Below are 20199 nucleotides of genomic sequence, written 5' to 3'. Positions count from 1 at the left end.
CGGTCTCAAAATGGTTGACTACGTACACTGCAAAATAATTTCAACATACTGTCCGTCCACAAAGCACCTCTTTGCTTGATTCAGTCTATGGGAGGATTGAGCAGTGTGATGTTGCGTGGCGTTTGGGCCGATGTGGTGTCTCTTGGCAACTGTTGCAGGGACGAGATCTGATCTTTCGGTGTTTATTTTTGTGTAATTGGCCGGGCCTCGTTTTTTGGCCCCCAAAGTGTATCAAAACAAAATGGCGTCCGAGATCCCCCTCAATGGCCGCCTTTGTTGAATTACGTTCACAAGCATCAATAACTTCGCTGTTTTTGGTCAATCGGAGGTGAATTAAGGCGTATACAGTAATCGAAAGGTGATTAATACATTATGGTTTGTGAACAAACAAAAAAACAGAGGCCATTATTCGGGTTGTTAAATGTTTTTTATTTTTTCAGTTTTCATTTTTAAAATGCGCAGAATGGCCGCCCTGTATCCTCGGACTTGAAATTCAGATTAATGCGTTGATGGGTACAGAATACTTTCATTGTTGATTCAGATTAGAAAAAGGTAATTTTATGAATTCGTTATCAGAACACTATTATTTGTCTCAACAGATGTGTAAAATAATATTTTACAAGTAAATGTTTTATTAACGTAAAATGTAGCGTTTTTGAAGAGTAAATCTAGGCTAAACCAATATACAATGTCTGCGATATACGTGTTTACATGCATTCAGTGCTGGATCAGTGGGAGCGACTGGGGGAATGAACAGTGGAAGTGTTTGTGGCGTGTCGGCTTATGTCTCTTGGCCACCGTTCCAGAACGCCACGTTGGCTATGAGATGTTAACTACTTTGCCTGGTATACAGAAGATCGTGGCTTCAAAACCGATCGACTCTTAGGCATGCTGCGTATTTGGAGTTGCAAGTTCTCCCCGTGGTCGTGCGGATTTTTTTCTGGTTCCTCCAGATGTAGAATCAAAAACGGGTTTAGAGTATTTAGCTACTGCTCTAAATTTCCACATAAGCCACTTCATTAGCCTATCATTTGTTTCTAAAAGTCTCTCTCTCCATGTGGTCGCGTGGATTTTGTTTACCTGTCCTCCGGTATATCCCTCCATATTCATAATCGTCGTGTTTTTAAGAGTATTGGGCTGCTATACATTTCCACGTGACAAGGCACTAAGTTGAACGATTATATTGTGGCCAGGTCGTTTCTGAAAAAGAGCTTCATCTCCCAGTGGGATGGCCTTGCCTGGTAGAAATTAAAAATAGATTCATTTTAGTATGAGTCTCGAAGAGCATGGGTCTCATTTGGTCTTCACAGGTCTCTGGATTTCTGTGGGTCTCTGGTTATATATGAATCTTGATCTCCTGGGTCTCTTGAGTTTGTAGAAACATGCATTTAAAGTATTTTTGCCGCGTGATGAGTCATTTCCTTGAGCTGTGATCTGTGATAGCCAGGTTGCTCAGTCGGTCTTACTTGATAATGTAAAAATGTGTAATGTTTTAGATACAAAAGTGACTCAGGAGAGTACTTTTGAATAAAGTGTTAGCAATTGACATTTTGCGTGAACGCCTTATTATTTATATATTTGTGTATGTAGAAAACACCGCGGTCCCTAAACTGTGGAATCGGCTCGCACAAGAACAGGCGCCACGTGTCTCAGGCGCCATTGACGTACTTCTCGACCGTAAGGTAAGCGAACCGTTTTTTTTCAAAAACTTTTTTAAATAAGTTTATTTCTACCCCACGCCGACATTTCCATTGTGTGATTTTGCATGATGGCTTTGGGCAGCAGAGAACACAGGAAAACTCGTAGTAAAAACATTTCTTTAAAACTGATTTTGTATTTGGTTTCTTGTTCTTCCCAGCATCCTGCGATGTGTATGGTTGGCTACCTACCGTCTGAAAGAAGTTCAACATACACACGTACATAGGGCAGTGTCTCATCGTCACAATCTATTGGTCCGAATGGTGGGGGCATCTATGAACGTAGCAAACAAAAAAATTATCGACCACCCAAAAGTGGAAGTAATCGGGATCCTTTGTCTTTGACGACAGCTGTGGACCCACACTGAACCGCGCTCGGAAGCAAGCACGGGAGACGCTCGGCGTACACGTCGTTCCATGAATAGAAAATGTCAAAGAATCGCCAAACTGCGACCGTGGTGAAGCACCAAACCGTCAAACCCATAGCCGAAGAGTTGCACCTTCCACTCCACACCCTGGCGGTATCGCTGCAATCCGTACAGCAGTTACTGCTGCCATGGAATAATTGAAAAACCTTGACATTCAACTAAGACATCATCTGTACAAACTGTTGCTTCTAATCTCCCCCACGCCTCCCATGATGTACGAAAGAAGATATTGACTTAAAGCTTTCGTGACTGCAGAAATTCATATTATTTGCATCTTTCGGTAAAGTCACGTAGATAAGTTAAATTAATAAAAAATAAAACTACGTTTCCATCGCAACACAAGTGGTCGTCATCAGGCGGAGAGAAAAAAATTCACGTAGATAGGTTCAAATTGATACAAATAAAATATTTTTTTGCTTATTTAATTAAATTTGAAACAATCTCCGTGACTTTACCGAAAGACCCAAAGAATATACGATAGAAGAATCATGATCCATGGGCAGATGTCCCGTAGTGGGTGTCTTCCTCTTTCTGGTTCCTTCAATTTTGCCTAACAATTTACATTTTCCTTTTGTCCATCCTCATGTGTGTCCGGATAGTGCCAGTTTCCTTCTCATTACTGCCTGCATCATCAATTCGTCTTCTTTTATGCGCGACCCTTTTCTTAATTCGACATTGGTTACTCTTTGGCTCCAGTAGAAATAAATTTCAAATGCCAATAGAATCAGAATCTTTATTTAGACTATAGGAATGCGATCAGCTATGAAGCTCTTTTTCACAGAAGTCCAATAAGGGTGGATCAGCATGTTTCTGATTGCCAACCTGAAGAAACTGCAGGCCTGAAGCCTCAGTGCTGGTCTCCCAGCATTTCGCCATAATGGCAGTATGTTAACGACCTTGCCTGGTATACAGGAGGATGTGGGTTCGATCCCGACTCTTAACGAATGTATATTTGAAGTTTGCATGTTCTGCCCGTGCTTGCGTGGATTTTTCTCTGATTCCACTGGTTTTTCCCTTTCATAGAATTCTTGTGAAGCTAATGTGCTGTGTGGCTATGCTGAATCTGTGCAAGCTGTATCTGTAATTCAAGAGTCTGGGTGACCGGGTGTCTGGCAGGTTAATTTCTTTTATACGTGAATGGACTAGAAGGTAAACGGTTTACTACTGTGTACGATTTCCATACTTTGGTTGCTTTGGTTAACGATTGGGTCATGTGAGAGTTGGTGTGTAACAATGTACTTCACGCACCCGTTTGCATGCACATGTAGGGGTGATACGCGCTGGCAGTAGGGATCGTGGGGCAGCGCGTGGTGATTGGCTGTGTAGTGGTGACGCGCGCTGACAGTGATGGATCGTGTGGCAGCGCGTGGTGATTGGTTGTGTGCGCTGACACAAGCTGGAAAAAGGGATCGTGTGGCAGCGCGTGGTGATTGGTCGACTAGGGTGGGTGCTCACATCGCGGTCCGCATAGGCTCCGTCTCCTCGGGAGCGGAGGGCTATATAAGGCGGTGCGCGCAGGCGCTCGAGGAGTTGGTGACCAGTGAAGACGGAAGACGGAGGAGGAAGAGATAGGGCCCTGAGACATCTAGTCCCGCTGTCCTTGTAAGGACCGGGACCCTGTGTGGCTCAGAGGCGGGACCTTGGGACCCGGGGCCGGACTTCCGTGTGAGGGCCGGGCCACGGGACCCAGTGGTCGTGACCCATACCCAAGCTGGGGTGGGTCTGTAGGTTCCCCCGGATGCTACGGGGCTGGAATGCCTGTGTGTGTGTAGCCGGGTGGAACGTGTAGCGTCAGCTGTAGTGACCACACGTGTTATTGTGGCAAGACAAGTGTTAATAAAGTGTGCTACCCGTCAAGTGGTCTCCCGCCGTAATTTACAATACTACACACATACACGGTAGTTGGTTTATGACGCAATGGCACACGTAAGGTCAGTGAGTACAGATTTTTGTTTTAATCCGGAACACAAGAAGGACGTTTCACAGAACACACCCACCCAAGTCGCGTCCGATCAATCCAGAACTTAACCTTTATCATACTATCATACAGACACCTGTCCCATCTCATCGGCCGAGTAAATCAATCGTTAAGCCACTCGTAACTTTACATCCGTTATCCACAGTGCAACTGACTTCCCGGCCAATGAAATCATAATCGTGAATGACAAAACCAGGACAGCTGTTAATGACCCTTGGCGTTAGCAGACACACACAATCTGGTGTCGAAAATTTTAGACCGACCACTATCAAACGTTTTGGGGCCAAAGTCAACCAGATCTTTGACCCACAATGATCTCGAATTCTTGGAGGAGGATTTGGAGGTGTCCTCACTTCACGACCGGTTAAAACAAAACTCTGGAGCTAACAAAAGCTAAGTAACGATAGGTGTATACTCAGTACAGGGGAAGGGGGGCACACACAGAGATGGGGGAGGGGGCGTTTGGAACCCAGATATCATTCGTATATATATTCATCTGTGAATCAAACTCCCATTGGCATTGCACCCACCATCCCAATCCAGCTGATTTATTTTTGGTTTCTGTCCAGTCGAACAGTCGATTCCTAAGTCCCATTATGATAAGAATGTTAATATCTTTTCTTTAACAGCTTTCATCACAGACTAATTTCAGTCACCAAATTTATTTACTCCCCCAAATTTCAGAATCGGAATCCGTGTGCGTGCTTCCCTCGCCACCAGATTTTTATTTTTTTACGATTAATGTCAGGGTTCGTTTTAAAATATATATATTTTTTGCTATTCGTGGTAAATTTTGTTTTCCAGGTCGTGTTCATTCATCGTCATTTGTGTTAATGCCGAGAAGTTCAGAAAAACATTATGGACAGATGCCGGCAAACCCGCCCACCCACTTGCATCACGACACTCTCTCACGATGACACTCATGCACTCAAGGGTCCGAATGGCGTAACTTGCAGGAAATTGACATGGGAGTAGGGGGTCAGGAACTTAACGAACGGCAAAAAGATAGGGAGGGGAGTAGGTGGTGAACCTATGCTCCCTTTGGTGGGTGGTGGTTGAAGGAGGCTGTCCATAACCTTCATCAAGTCACTTCTTCACCAGAGTCTTGAGTCACTTCCGCAGTCACCACTTTTGTTTGAAGAGACTGCAGAAGGGACGCAGGGCTGGGCACAGACACGCACGCATGACAGATCAACAAACGTAGTCGGCCTTCATGGCCAGCATTATAAATAATCAATTTGTGAGTTAGGCCCACACAAAGATCAGACCAAATCTGTATCTCTAAGAATCCTATAAGAACTCTTCACCATTGGAGCTATAAACTTTTAAATCATCTAGATTGATAACTCATTTCTTTAGACCAGCTTTTTGTGTTCAGTTGGTTGTCCTCCAACACTTCCGATGAGCGCAGTTGGCTACGTACTGCGCCAAAGAAGTTTAACTTATCCCCTCACCTTCCACAACCCCGATCAAACCCTCTCACAATTTCTCACTGAAATCGACTCGGGTTTAGCCCAGAGTTTCTAGATCCCACATGGGGTGAAAATAAATTGGCACCTCCTTTAAAAACAACAAGCCATGCTTGTGTCTGGGAGAATGGGTGAGTCCTTGTGATAAAGGGGTGGGGCCTCCGGAGGGGTGGGGCCTGGGGAATAAAACTCCGCATACAGAGGAGGAATTCGTGAACCACGAACTTCCCTGTTGATCTAAGGAAATTAAAGCATCGCGTAAAATAAGTGCAGAAGGCAGCACGAACTTAACGCCGCAAATGCGGTCATGGGTCAATTAGTGCCAAGAATAATGGAACAATTACATGGAATAGTTACCTGGGGTGGCAAGTCAACGATCGCCCAGCAATTCTTCTGTCACTGTACACGAACATACAAACACACACGACACATTTAGACAACAGCAACAACAGCCCCGGTCGAATCACCACTAAAGTGATGGTGACGTCACAATGATGCTTTTGCCAGGCTAGGTGCACGTTGACGGGGTCAGGTGATGTGTGGGAGGAACTTGATGCTGGCAGGTCATGGTTATAAACGGAGCTGCTATGTACTGACTGACTGAGATGACTTGCAGATGTTCTCATCACTATGTTAACTTACCACATTTTAGCATCCACCTGGTTGTTCTGGTCATTGTTGTGAGTGTTACCCCCTATTGTTGTCGTTGGGGGGGACAATAACCTTCATGTGTTCTCTAATCCACGTGTCCCTCCACTGTGTCGAGGAATGTGCATCTCTACACTTTTAATCGCTTTGCAACAAATCCACCCAGAAGCTTCAATACTCTATTTTGGAAGGTTATACTCGGTTCGGGAGGTTTTGGCTATTATTTTGTCAAGTTTGAGGATCTCTGCATAAGTCTTTGAGTTTCTGTAAGTGTATGGATGTCTGGGAACAGTTATGGGTCTCTGGATAAGTGTTTTGGGAGTCTGGGTAGGTGTATGAGTCTCTGTCTTAGTGTACGGGTCTCTGCGTGAGTCTTTGGTGTCTCTGCGAGCTTCACTTACCGGTGAAGACCTAGATGGCAGCAACAACAGGCGCCAATGGGGCAGCTGCATACGCGGCACACATTGCAGGCAAAGGTTAACGGAGATTCACGTGCGTGTTACAATATAATATTGACCACAACAGACTTTGATTAGAGGAAATGACGCCTCCAACAGAGTCAACCAACACAGTCCTCAAAACACGCGCTAAATACACACTCCATAGCTGTATAAACGAATGAACATTTTTGCGCCGGGCATTTGCCAGTGGGAAAGAGAAATCCTCACCGATTTTGCTGTTCACCACATGAGGAGCCACCACACCGGCGCCAATGCCCAGGGGGTAGCCAAGTCCGCCGAGGGCTGCAAACAACACACACACACAGGAGGGAGGGTTAAATAGTGGTTACAAATTAAACCTTACCCAGCTACACTCCCTCCGCACGTCCATATTAGCACGGTTTGCAACATACATACACACACTCACAGCGGCTTTTGGCTGGCCATCAAACAAAGACCGTAACCGCATCATCGCCCGGCCCTTTCAGATGCACGTATGCGGCCATCTGCAATGCTCTTCTGATATTAGGAAGCCACTGGAGCTGTGCACTTTTATGTCATCTAGATCGAAAACTAATTTCTAGCGAACTTCTTTTGTTTAGTTGTCCTTCCTCCGCACCTCCAATTAGCAAAGTTGGCTAGGTACGATGCGAAGGAAGTTCAACATACGTACTTGTGTTATGCTATAGATCAAGTTTGCATTCTCTTTTAGGAATCAACAGATTTTCCCTAATCCCGATGGCATATGTAAGGTTCCTCTGCCTTCGGTAATCAACAAAATACTCATGGTTCGACTTGCGTCTTGTCATCGGCCTACTTGAGGCTCCTCTGATTTAAATAATCAATGCTCTATTCTCTCCATCTACACTACTACCTGTCCCCTCTCACCATCACTTGCTGCAGGTTTGCGGCTCCCTTTCCACTCGCCTCGTGGCTTGTGCAAACTCGCAATAACGTTAGCGGTGCTCACAGCTAACACTGCAAAGACTATTTCTGCTGATTGACCCGAGCTGTGTTGTTATCCGTCAGGATAATAGCAATAATGACAAGAGCATTATCACTATTGTGATCAACACAAATCATCATCGACGCCAGGTATCATCATCCGTGCGCATGCCCCACTGCTGTTGCTATAACCTCGGACAAAATACAGGTTAGGTCTCATTATAAAACAACAGCAGTGGTTGTGGAAATTAATTATATCGATGATGATCGTTAAAGATTAGTCTATTTTGTTATAATCCCCCCCCCACCGCCCATCCACCGCCGGCCCGACATTCCTAAACGTTTGAACCTTCGCGTTTCGAAGCGAAAATGCTCCGCACAAATAGAAGCGGTGGCCACTGAATTAACGTGGCGATAACTTTACGGAAACAATTATAACAGCCCTGGACACCCCGTACTTGCTTGGCGGTTTGTCGCTCAATCAAAGCACTATCCAGGCTCAACATCTGCTTTACTTCTGAGATATGATGACATTGGGCAGATGCGGTTCTGCATCTTTTCACCTGGAAATTTGAAATAGACTCAGGCACAATTTTGCCGATCGGCAGATTGCGTGTGGTGGAGGGGAACTGTGGGAAGTGACTCCCACCTCCGTCAACTCCTCTGTGCCGGCATGGAAAAATAGGCCAGATAAAAAAAAAAGATCCTCTAGAGCTGACCTCTGGAGAAGGCACCTTCTGCCACCAGTGCCAGTAGTTTCGCTGCACCCTTATTCCCATAATACCTTTATCATCCATACATTTTACACCCTTCTACCATAATTAAATGTTGACTGAAATCATCGCAACGAATTTTTGTCGTGACTCACGTTCATCTTTGGGTGTCGTGATGGTGTTAATGGGGGGGGGGGGGGAATGTGGATTTTCATACTTTATTCAAACATTTAGGTCGCGGCCACATGCAAGCTCATGCACATGCAGCATACCCACCGTGGTGATAGGGGGCCGCATGGTATCCGAGCCCACCATAAGGGTGAACGATCCCAGCTGCCAGGGAAAGACAATTCCGTGTTTAATGCGCGGGGGGAGGAGGTTCGATGTGAGGTTGACGAGGGATAGATGTGAAACGGTGTTTGAGATGTTAACTACCTCGCCTGGTATACAGGATGTTCGTGGGTCGCGTGGGGTTTTTATTTCACCTCCACATTTAGAAACATGCGTTCAGAGTGTTTGCCTGGTTTAATTTTCCACATGATAAGACATTTCGTTGGGCTATCATTTGTGGCCAGGTCGGTTCTTTAAAATAGCTGCATATCTTACTGGGCCTACCAAAGCACTCTGCTTTGACTGGCACAGTCCCAATGGGTTCATGATGGTTGTTTATGTTCTCATGAAAATCTGGTTTATGTGCCCAGTTAAGAAAATATATTTTGGCCTCGTGTTCAACTCCTTTTGTCAACAGGAGAGGGTCTCTCTCAGAAGTGAACAGGGTTAGAATATATTTAGGTGGGACCTGTCATCAGTGGGCGGTGCTAGGGGGCGGGTGGACGTGGCTCTCCGAAGTGGGCGGGTGCTGATGTTCGTTTAGGGAGCAGCTGAGCCTAACTGACCGGGTGGCTCCGCCATAGAGCTGAGCAGCTCACAATCATGAAGTTGAGAGTTCAAATATTGGTTGATGGCTAAAACAAGTACACTTATTAGGGAAGATCAACAATAGTTTGTCGTGTGGATCAACTCGCCCCTTGCCATGGGAGTGTGGAATTTCCAATGCTAATTTGACCATGACTTGTTTTTAATGGATGATCGAGTGTGTGGCATAGCGTATGGATCTCTTACCAGCATGGTGCGCGTAGGCACCTCCAAGGGCCGCTCCGTGATAGCCCAGACCACCATAGCCTAGACCAGCATAGCCCAGACCTCCATAGCCCAGGCCTCCATAGCCCAGGGCTCCTGTAAGAGCGAGGGGGGATAGTTTGGAGAATGTGGATTCAGCCTCATTCCGCTGCTGGATGAGGTTCTCCCCCCACATTGCATGGTCGTTGCAAGTGGCCTATGACACCTGTGTTGTGCATAATGGCGGTCACCCATCCACTCGCTTATCCAGGCTTTAAACGAAATACGACGAGGTTTAGCAGTTAGCGTGCTGCGCTACGAACCCGGCAACCCAATTTCAATTCCCTCTCACGGCCACCACTGGTCATGATTATTTGATCCTGTCCTGGACCTCTCCTAGGTCGACTCAGTCTCAATTGAATATATGGTGCTGTACGAACAACATCGCTACTAGGGAGACAAAGGCCGCCGGACATGGTGCTGGTCACTCATCACCTCGTGTGCCATGCCAGCCTTCATAGGTGCTCGTGAACAGCACTTTCCCTAACAGTCTGTTAAGACTGTACATGGGGATCGTTGACTGTCTTTGTGTGTGTGAGTCTGGGTGCGTGAGAATGCGAGTAAGTTAGGATGTATGCGTGAGAATGAGTGTGCGCGTTGGCCTTTGGCCACATTTGAAGCATTAAGATTCTGCTGCCTGCTGGACTTATTGGATGCTCTACTTTCATATATTTGAGGGGTTCCTCCTTTATATGGGTTGTGTGTGTGTGTTTTTAACAAGTCGACATTTTTTTTGTGAGTCGCAGATTTGTGCTTTTTAAATTTAATTGGAAGTCACTTATTTGGACTTCCTGATCATGCCCCGTCGCCCCCTCGTCTATTTAGACCACGCTCTACGATAACTCAGAAATCCCCTTAGAGCAATATAATGTACGATATGCATTCACCACTATGTATGTTGAACTTTTTTCACACCGTTAATCGCCAACCGTGCTAATCGGACATGCGAGCATCTTAGCCACACGAATTGGGCACTCGAGTGATTGATATTTTTCCAATGCCCTGGCAGCAACACCGTTTAAACCTTTTAGCATCGTGATTCAGTGAGCGTGGTGGTGGTGTTGGTGGTCTTGAGTGTGATGAACATCACTCACCCACAGGGTGTCCCAGATATCCAGTACTGAAAGTGCTCACTTTTTGCTTGGTAACGACAGCTGTGGTAAGACAGAGACACGCATGCAACGCAAATAGACACAGACAAAAAAACAATCCCCTTCATGGCCTGCATAGCATGTTGGGGCAAGCACTGTTAGCGAGTAGCATCTATGAAGGCCGGTACAGCACACGAAGGGGTGGGTGGCCAGCACCACATGCACACACAGACTAACACAAAGACAGAGTCGCAGATGCGTGCACAAATACACACAAATAGACAAAGATATATTTTCACGCAATTTTTTTTACAACATGAGGTTCACTGACCTATGTAGCTCAACAAACTGGCTTAGCACGTGGAAATTTATAGTAGCAGCCAAATACTCTAAATGCATGTTTATGAATGTGAAGGGAAAAACTGGAGGACACGGATAAAATCCACACAACTACCAGGAGAGAGACATGCAAACTCCAAATATACAGGCGTCAGGGTCACGATCTCCTGCAAATCAGGCGAGGGTGTTAATATCTCATGACTGCTTAGCCCCCACACTAAACAAAGAGTCCCCGTATAGCCTTAAAGATATGTTTGGTCAAGTGCATAGACACACAGACCCACTCAGATACGTACACAGACATCCATAGACACATGCACATAAAAGGACACAAACACACACATGTATAGACACAGAAAGTCAGAGACCCACAGACATGCATAGACACAAAGACAAAGTCAAGGATACTCACATATTCAGACTCGCACAAAGTGAAAGGTCAAAGACACAGACTCACACTCAAACATCCATAGACACATACAGTCAAAGATAGATTCACACACAGACATCCATAGACACAGGCTCACACAGAGATCCACAGATAGACACACAAAGACACAGACTCACACTCACACAGAGATTCCTTCCAACTTACGCGTCGCGGTGGCGAGGTGAAGGAGGGCGATGACGAGCAGAGCTTGCATAGCGGCGGCCATTTTGATTTTAGAGATTTTTTTTTTCGCTGTCGACGACAATGAGAGGAGGGCTTGAGTTGAGGCTGATGAAGCTTCACTTCGGAGTGACGAGCCTGGAGTTTGAGCCCTGGCTTTTAAAGGGGCTGGCTTGGCTCTGACCCAGCCAGGACAAGGCCTGGCCTCAATAGGTGCAGTGTAGTGCTGGCTGAGGCCAAAAGCAAAAGCAAGGCAAAAAATAGGCTCGCTCTTATTTGCTGTCAAAATATGAGCGCTGAAACGTTCTCTCTCCTTCCCCCTGAACATAAATAACATATTTTAAATAATATTCAGGAGTCGATTGAAATAAGGGATCCAGTTTATTCATTCAGAATTAAAATGCGGAAGAGCCAACATTTTGTGAAAAGCTTAATACAAAAAATAATACCATAACAAACATGGAGGGCGGCCTCAGACTACTGCCATTGGCCGATGAAGAGGCGTCCTCTTTGAGAGATGTTCCCAAACAGAAACAGGGACCTTTCAGTTCCTGTTTTCCCAAAGGCTGGGCAGATGAAATGTCAACTGGTTGCGTCTGAATGGGGCACCATGTCTTTTAACTTTTTTCTCAACGCATATAAGGGACTTCATTTGAACACTGGGCGGATAAACACAGCCAACAGGGAGGCGTTGAAGTCTCACTAAATGTTTTTGGGCTTAGTTTTTTTGAATGGAGCTTCTGTACATTTACACTCGACACCTCTGAATGTCACATTTGCCTCGATATTAAAACCCCGACTGAGGACTTCCGACGCCTTGGTCGGCTGCTTATTAACTTGGCAACTTTGTTCGACCTTCGTGAATTCCAGCACAGCGTATGATATTAACAACTTATGCCACGTGGAATTAGGCCTGCGGGGAATGGGGGGCAATGGTGCAGGTTTTTTCAATACACATCTACGTATCAATAAAATATGAACAGGTTTTACCCTTTATGGCAATAAAACAGGAGTTGTATTAAGATCCTCAAACAACATATAGATACCTTATTTAACGAGTCAGGTCTGCCTTAATCACACGTATCTTTCTTTGCATGTGATAAAACATGCAACGAAAGATACTCTGATAATAAATGCGCTGTCGTTGTAACTGATTGGCCTACACTAGAGACAGCCTTCTGTGTAGCCTTGCCTCACCAATGTCAGACCAGAGAATGCCAAAAGGAAAACAAATACAATGCAATTATCAGAGCATGTATAGCTCTGGTTGAGTAGCTATATCTATGGGATACCTTTTTTGGCAATATCAAAATATACTTTTATACATCTATGGAACCGTTGATACTGGGAAAAAGGTCCCATAGATATATGATATATACTTTTTACACCTACATTGTTCCTATAAATAATTCATCTTAATTCATAGTGTGTGATTATTTTAATTCGTTTTAATGCTTTATTGTTTTTATTTCAAGTTTAGACTCACGAGCTGGTTTGGCCTTCACTCATCGCGTCTACACACAGCCTGTTATTTCTGGCCATCGGTCATCACACATAAACACATACTGTATATACACAGACACACACAAACTCACGTATGTACGCTTATACGTATTTACTTTCACTTATGCACACGCATTCACAAGGACTCGATATATATACACACACACATGAATATTCTACATACATACAAAGACATACAGACAAACGTACACATTCGCAGACAGACAACAACTGCCGTTAAAATACATTGTGATGATCTCTCCCAGCACTTTCACCATGCTAAGTGCACTTTAAGGCCACGTGAAGTATCAAATGCCCCCTTGCAGTAGCTCACAGAAAGGACCCACCTTTAATGGGTTGACTGACTGAGATGACGGTCAGATGTACCAACTGTGCTCTACTGCATTGTATTCGTCCTAAGCTCTGCTTGTTGTTGTGAGCATCGCTTCTCTGCCCTTCGTTGTTACTGGTCGGTGACTGCTTCTAACTCCCCAGCATCATCCTTAACGAGCCTTCTTAACACCGCTGGTACCGGTCATCGGCAAGTCCAATCAGCTGCACATCCTTCCCTACCGCATTAGTCCATATCTTCTTTAGCCCGTGCAGCGCCCGTTTAGCCCCCTCTCTCCAACCAAACACAAGCTGATAATTGATTCTTTACCCTTCTATCTGGCAACAAAACTGACACCTTTTTACAAGGAGTCATGTTTGAATAGACCGCAATACCTGCAGTCATAATACAAACAAAAGAACATAACTCTGATAATGTGCACTGTCCTTGAAGTTGATTGGTCCACACCCGAGACAGCTTTCCTTAGAGCCTAGTCTCACATGGGTTGGACCAGATGACGCCAAAAGGCGCACAACTCAACGACAATGCACCATCAGAGTATGAGAGCTCGGGGCAAGCATCTACACTATGGGAACCTCATTTGCCAGTAAAAATATGATAATTGATTCTTTACCCTTCTATCTGGCAACAAAACTGACACCTTTTTACAAGGAGTCATGTTTGAATAGACCGCAATACCTGCAGTCATAATACAAACAAAAGAACATAACTCTGATAATGTGCACTGTCCTTGAAGTTGATTGGTCCACACCCGAGACAGCTTTCCTTAGAGCCTAGTCTCACATGGGTTGGACCAGATGACGCCAAAATGACGCCAAAAGGCGCACAACTCAACGACAATGCACCATCAGAGTATGAGAGCTCGGGGCAAGCATCTACACTATGGGAACCTCATTTGCCAGATAGAAGGGTAAAGAATCAATTATCATATTTTTACTGGCAAATGAGGTTCCCATAGTGTAGATGCTTGCCCCGAGCTCTCATACTCTGATGGTGCATTGTCGTTGAGTTGTGCGCCTTTTGGCGTCATCTGGTCCAACCCATGTGAGACTAGGCTCTAAGGAAAGCTGTCTCGGGTGTGGACCAATCAACTTCAAGGACAGTGCACATTATCAGAGTTATGTTCTTTTGTTTGTATTATGACTGCAGGTATTGCGGTCTATTCAAACATGACTCCTTGTAAAAAGGTGTCAGTTTTGTTGCCAGATAGAAGGGTAAAGAATCAATTATCATATTTTTACTGGCAAATGAGGTTCCCATAGCAAACACAAGCTGCTTGGGTATGCGGGCTACATGACCCAGCCAACGCACCCTCGATTGCCAGAGGAGCTCACTGATGGGACTTTGTTCAGGATAAACCCAGGATGGTTCATAGGCAGGTTCGCCTGAATGTTTCAAACCAGCGCAGATATTCCCTTAGAAGGCTCCTGTGATCTAGAAGAACCGGAGCTTTTGATGGAGTTATAGGCCAGGCAGCTTCCACACAACGTTACTCAGTTGATAAAAAAAAAATGCCACTCAACTTATTCGGAGTGAGACCTCGGCTGCCAAATTGGAGCTGGTCATACGCACATGGCACAGGTACAGAAACTTCTCCACTCTCTGCCTTATCAGTCATGGAAAGTAAAAAGAGGGGAGCATTTGATGACATAAAATACCCAGGCAGGTGCTTTGTTTTCAGGGGGCTGATGGCAAGGCCCAATCTCTTAGTCGCATGCTCCAGGTTCAGCAGCAGTGCCTCCAACTCCTCCTCTGAATCAGCAGCAATTACGAGATCATCGACATACATAAGATGGTTGACCAATCGGGAGCCATCCCTATTGGGCATTGATCCCATTGTATATATAGCAGATGGAAATTACACCGGTACATCCATGGAAAGATTCTGGAATGCAAAATTACTCTTGACTCCTGGCCACGCAACTTTACCCGGGCCTGGCCATCATCATGACGGTTATTAGTGAGTGTGAGCAGTCAGGGAGCCTGAAAGTACGAAGAACAACCCAGAGCCGTGGCCTATTGATGATGGTATCATAGATTTAAAGCAGAGATGTAGGTCATGTTGGAATTCCCTACACCTCTGCTGTAGCAGACGGACAGAAAATATCGTATCTGCGCAGGACCGCCCTGGCTTTGAACCACATTGGGGCTCCACAAGCCTCTTCTCAGCGTGCCTGGCAAAGCGATGTTGAATATTCCTTGCCAGGATTTTACCGACACACTGAGGAGGGACATTCCTCGGTAGTTGTTGCAATCAGTGCAGTGCCCCTTGTCAAAAATGGGGACCACCAGGGCATTCTTCCAATTCTGTGGAACCCGTCCTGTGGACCAGGCAGTTATAATGATATCACACGGCAGTCTGCACACAGACGCCACCCTCAGCAATTTGCTTGAGAGGTCATCTCTACTTGGTACTCTACTTAGTCTCAAGCTCCGGAGCGACCTTCGAACCTCCTCAACAACTGACACCTCAGCCAAACCACTCACAGTGAGCAGCAAATCTCTCTAATATTTGAGGCACAAAAACACTAGAAGAATCAACCCCACCTTGCACTATGATTTTGCATTGTTTCCCCTCCTCCAAATACCTTACAGATTACATTACCGTTGTTCTTCTCCTTAAGGATAGTAATAAGTGTGGCGCTGTCAGTTACAATTGTTATGGAGTTAAAAAGTGATTTATTATCGCGTGCTACTGAGGGAGTTTGTATCTCCTCAGCAACCTGCGACCACCACTCATCCGTGTAGTGCCGCACAGCTTTCTGAACCACCGAGCAAAGGCTGTGGTAAGCCTCCTCATTCCACGTAAGTCGAGCAGCCTCCTACCGTTGTTATTGAGCTAATCTGGCCCATGTCTTACAATCACGCTGTCCCACGTGTTTGCATCTTGACCAACTCGGGCATTGCATTCACCCAACAGGATGACTATCCGGAGAAGCCACTATAGATAGCACCTGTGACAGGAGGTCATAGAAGGCATCCGACTCTACCTGCATCCCTCCTTTGATGTTCATCTTAGGTGTGGGTTAAGCAACGACTACCATTCCTCGCCTCCTGTTGATGAGTCAAGCCCACAGTGGCCTGGGACTGACATTTTCCCACACCTCACCTCCAAGCACCCCACCCACATAATTATTTTGTTTAAACGCAATGTCGCTCCCAGTTGTATGCCCTGAGTGGAGAACTGTCCACCCCTCGTGGTGATTGGAGCTAGAACCAGTCCACCAGACCTGTATTTCAGAGGTCCAGGTAGTATCGGTCCAGAACTCAACAGAAGAGGAGTGGCAGCCTCTCCTCTGCAGTAAGAGTGCGAATATTCCACGTGGCCAACCAAAGTGGTTTAACTGTTTTTGGAGGAACCCCAAGGGGGGAGGGGAGAGGTTCAGTCTGGCTCCGTCAAATGGGCTTTGGCCAGAAGGGATCGTAAACTCCTATCCCCCCGGGGCCTCCAGCACAAAGCTTAATTGGCTGTTTTCATCGGGGTGTGTGATAACAAAATAAAGTGTCAGGTGGAGGGGTTATTAGACACTCATATTAGGGCGCATCGATGTCCGGAATGCTTTCCATTCCGATGATAGGAACCCACTGGAACTGTGCACTTTTATATAATCTACATTGAAAAATAATGTATTTGTAACGGCTTTTTGTGTTTAATGTTGTTGTCCTTCCCCCTTCATAGCTCTACGTAGGGTGCCAAGCAAGTTCAACATACTTACACTAAACTAACTACACAATAATATACTTACACACCCCCTCCTCACTCTCACCTCAGCCTCACCACACCCACACTTATCAGGCCAACCCCACCATTCTCAACCCCATACAACAATAACCGCCATTTGCCGCTAAGTGGTGATGATATATTCTTTAATATCACCACGGCGCTTGTGTCAGGCGAGGCGCACTTTAAGGCCACGTGAAGTGTCAAACGCCCGCTGGCCGGAGGTCACGGGACAGACCCAGGTCCTATGGGTTGCTGACTGAGATGACTGACAGATATACCATTAGTACTTCCCACTGTGCCAACTTGTTTTGTTTTAGCCACCCGGTACTCTGCTCGTTTTTGTGAGCGTCTTTCCTCTGCCTCCGACTGCCCAGGAGCGTCCTTCACGAGCCTCCTCCTCCAGAGGCCAATCTTAACACGGCTGGTACCAGTCATTGGCAAGTCCACTCAACTCCATATCCTCTTTTACAGTATCAGTCCATTTCTTCGATAGACAATGCCATGCCCGTTTAGCCATCTTTATTCAGAAGTAATTATTGTAGACACATCCAGCCTGAATCTTTCATATTGAAGCAGATGCTCCTTTAAATGACTCCACGGTGATTATGAGCAAAGGGGCAGGGACTCTGAAAGCATGCAGAATAACTCAGTACTCATGTATGTATGTTGAACTTCTTTTGTACCGTACGTAGCCAACCATACTATTTGGAGGTTGCTGTTGACCAGGTCAATAAAGCATAAATGTATGTCCCACTCAGATTGCAGATGGACGGAAAATATGGAGTGCGTCTGGGACCTCTCCAATGTGAAACCACTTGGGGCTCGGCAAGCCTCTCATCATAGCCAACACGATGGCGTGCAGCATAGTATCTGCAAGGCTCAATTATTTGGTGATGGGGTACTTCAATATCAGACCGTGTCCGTCCGGGGCTCACCGAAGGAATATAGCGTTATAAAGTCATACTCATCACGCACACAGTGCTTGTTACAAGTGAACCACAATACCTCGCTGATCTCATCAAAACCATCATCACGCGAACTCTGCTCATCCTGGCATTGGCTTTTAGCTAACCGTCGGAAAAAGATGTTCACCGCAACGCGCGCTTTCGGATGCGCTTCTGTGGCCGACTGGAATGCTCTTCCGATATAAGGAAGGCACTGGGAGCTTTGCAACTTTTAAATCTAGATTTAAAACTCATTTCTTTTTTACTACTTCCTGTGGTTAGTTTGTTGTCCTTCCCCCACCCCTCAGATTAGCACGGTTGGCTATGTAAAGTGCCGAAGAAGTTCTACATATACACGTGCGCACACACACACATGCAATCATAGGTGCACGACACAGGCAATGGTACGCATAAGGGCAGTGAGTACATATTTTTTATTTTAATCCAGAACACAAGAAGGACATTGCACAGAACACCCCCACCCAAGTCACGTGAGATCAATCAAGGACTTATTAACCTTTCTCAAACTATCACACGGACACCCGTACAATCTCATATGCCAACTCGTTCAACCCACAGATACGAGGAGGTACACACAATTACCCAAGCGTAGGTTTGGCAAAAGTTGGAAGAAAAAAAATATAAAACAAAATTTGGTTCTTTTGTTTGCTCTTCCAAGTACCAGTCGCTTACCGGTTCTCTCACCTCTGCGAATCGTCGCAAGGAAGTCACTGGTAACGTAACGACGTCCGTCGTCAGCAGTATGTGATTGATTTTCATAGCCAACGTCGTAATCGCGAGTGGCGAAACCACAGGAGCTGTTCGTGACCGTTGGGGTTAGCAGACACGCACACAATCTGGTGTCGCCAAATTTCTACCGACCACTATCAAACGTTTTGGGGTAAAAGTCGACCGGACCTTTGACCCGCAACGTTCTCAAATTCTTAGGGGAGAATTTGTAGGTGTCCTCACTTTTCGACTCATTAAAACAAATCTCTGGAGCGGACGAGAGCTAAATAATGATAGACGTATACTCAGTGCGGGCGGGGGGGGGGCACACACAGAGATGGAGAGAGCAATCGTGCTGTGACGGTTCCACCTGAAGACGGAAGCTTGTGTTGCCTCCGAAACGTCGTGATTTTTAATTTTACTTTTATTAATTAGATTTTTTACCTAGTGACTTTACCGAAAAAACCTAAGAGTATAGAGATGGAAAGGCTGGGCGCCTTAGGAAGCCATGGTGTACGGACGTCTTAGAGTAACTGGTTCACCATGGCACCAGCAAGATGCGAATGATACCTGATTTACAAATGTAAGATTAAGACATTATCCTTAAGTGTGCCCCCGTGGGTCACCCAGAACAGAGACCGTACAATGTATAACGACGCAATGCCCCATCCACAAGTACGAAGAAGGAGGCATCACAGCAGCCATGATACACTATTCCGCTGCTCCTGACGCGATTGTTTAGCTTGACCACCTGAATGTGAAATTGTAGTTGTCTCTGCATCTACATCAGCAGACGTACGGACGAGGAAGAGACTCATAGATACCCATCGAGATCCAGACTCATAGACGTTCAGAGACTCCCAGACCCATAGCGACTCACAGAGACTCATAGAGACTCACAGAGATCCGTGGAGACCCAGACCCAGAGTCTATTTTTAGACTCAGGCTCAGAGAGAGTCCCATAGACTAATAGAGACATCACAGCGATGATACACTCCACTGTTTCTGACGTGGTTGTCTGCTGGCTTGCCGAGGAGGCTGAGGTGACTGCGTTAAACGCTGATGAGTCACACGGTCAGTTCCTAGGCCCCATTTCAATTAAATGGTCTATTGTTTCGTTTTGCGCAAATATCTTTAATAACGGACTTAAATTCAGCCGCCCAATCGATTCGGTGCCCCCGATGGCTGAATCGGAAATCCGTGGAAATGCAGCCCCCCCTCCCCCCCACCATCACCAGGTTTTTACTTTTATGATGAACGCCAGGGTTAATAAAAAAAATTTAGTTTTTTGTATTCCATGGACATACACCGGTTCGCTCGCTCACTTACTCACTCAAAACTGCTTTTTGTGTTTAGTTTGTTGTCCCCCCCCGCACCTCCGATTGGTGCAGTTGGCTACGTTACAGTGCG

At 45.8% G+C, this 20199-nt stretch overlaps 1 protein-coding gene and 1 long non-coding RNA gene across 2 annotated transcripts; one reads left to right on the top strand and one right to left on the bottom strand.

Moving 5' to 3' along the window:
* The first annotated feature begins 219 nt into the window (after window positions 1–219).
* Window positions 220–3927, top strand: LOC144737409 (uncharacterized). The gene is made up of 3 exons (XR_013588971.1): window positions 220–358; window positions 1591–1682; window positions 1859–3927. It is a non-coding gene; the product is annotated as an uncharacterized LOC144737409 (long non-coding RNA).
* Window positions 3928–4065: 138 nt separating this feature from the next.
* LOC144737408 (lamprin 0.9-like) lies at window positions 4066–11697 on the bottom strand. Its single transcript, XM_078620086.1, has 7 exons — window positions 11523–11697; window positions 10592–10651; window positions 9441–9554; window positions 6889–6963; window positions 6622–6666; window positions 5930–5971; window positions 4066–5266 (listed from the first exon to the last, which is right to left on the bottom strand). The coding sequence occupies exons 1-5, from the start codon at window positions 11581–11583 to the stop codon at window positions 6632–6634; spliced, it is 345 nt and encodes a 114-aa protein (XP_078476212.1). The 5' UTR covers window positions 11584–11697; the 3' UTR covers window positions 4066–5266; window positions 5930–5971; window positions 6622–6631.
* Between the last annotated feature and the right edge of the window lie 8502 nt (window positions 11698–20199).

The sequence above is a fragment of the Lampetra planeri genome, chromosome 69 (genome assembly GCF_965212315.1).
Source record: "Lampetra planeri chromosome 69, kcLamPlan1.2.h2, whole genome shotgun sequence".
NCBI lineage: Eukaryota > Metazoa > Chordata > Hyperoartia > Petromyzontiformes > Petromyzontidae > Lampetra > Lampetra planeri.
This window is presented reverse-complemented; position numbering and strand designations above follow the sequence as displayed.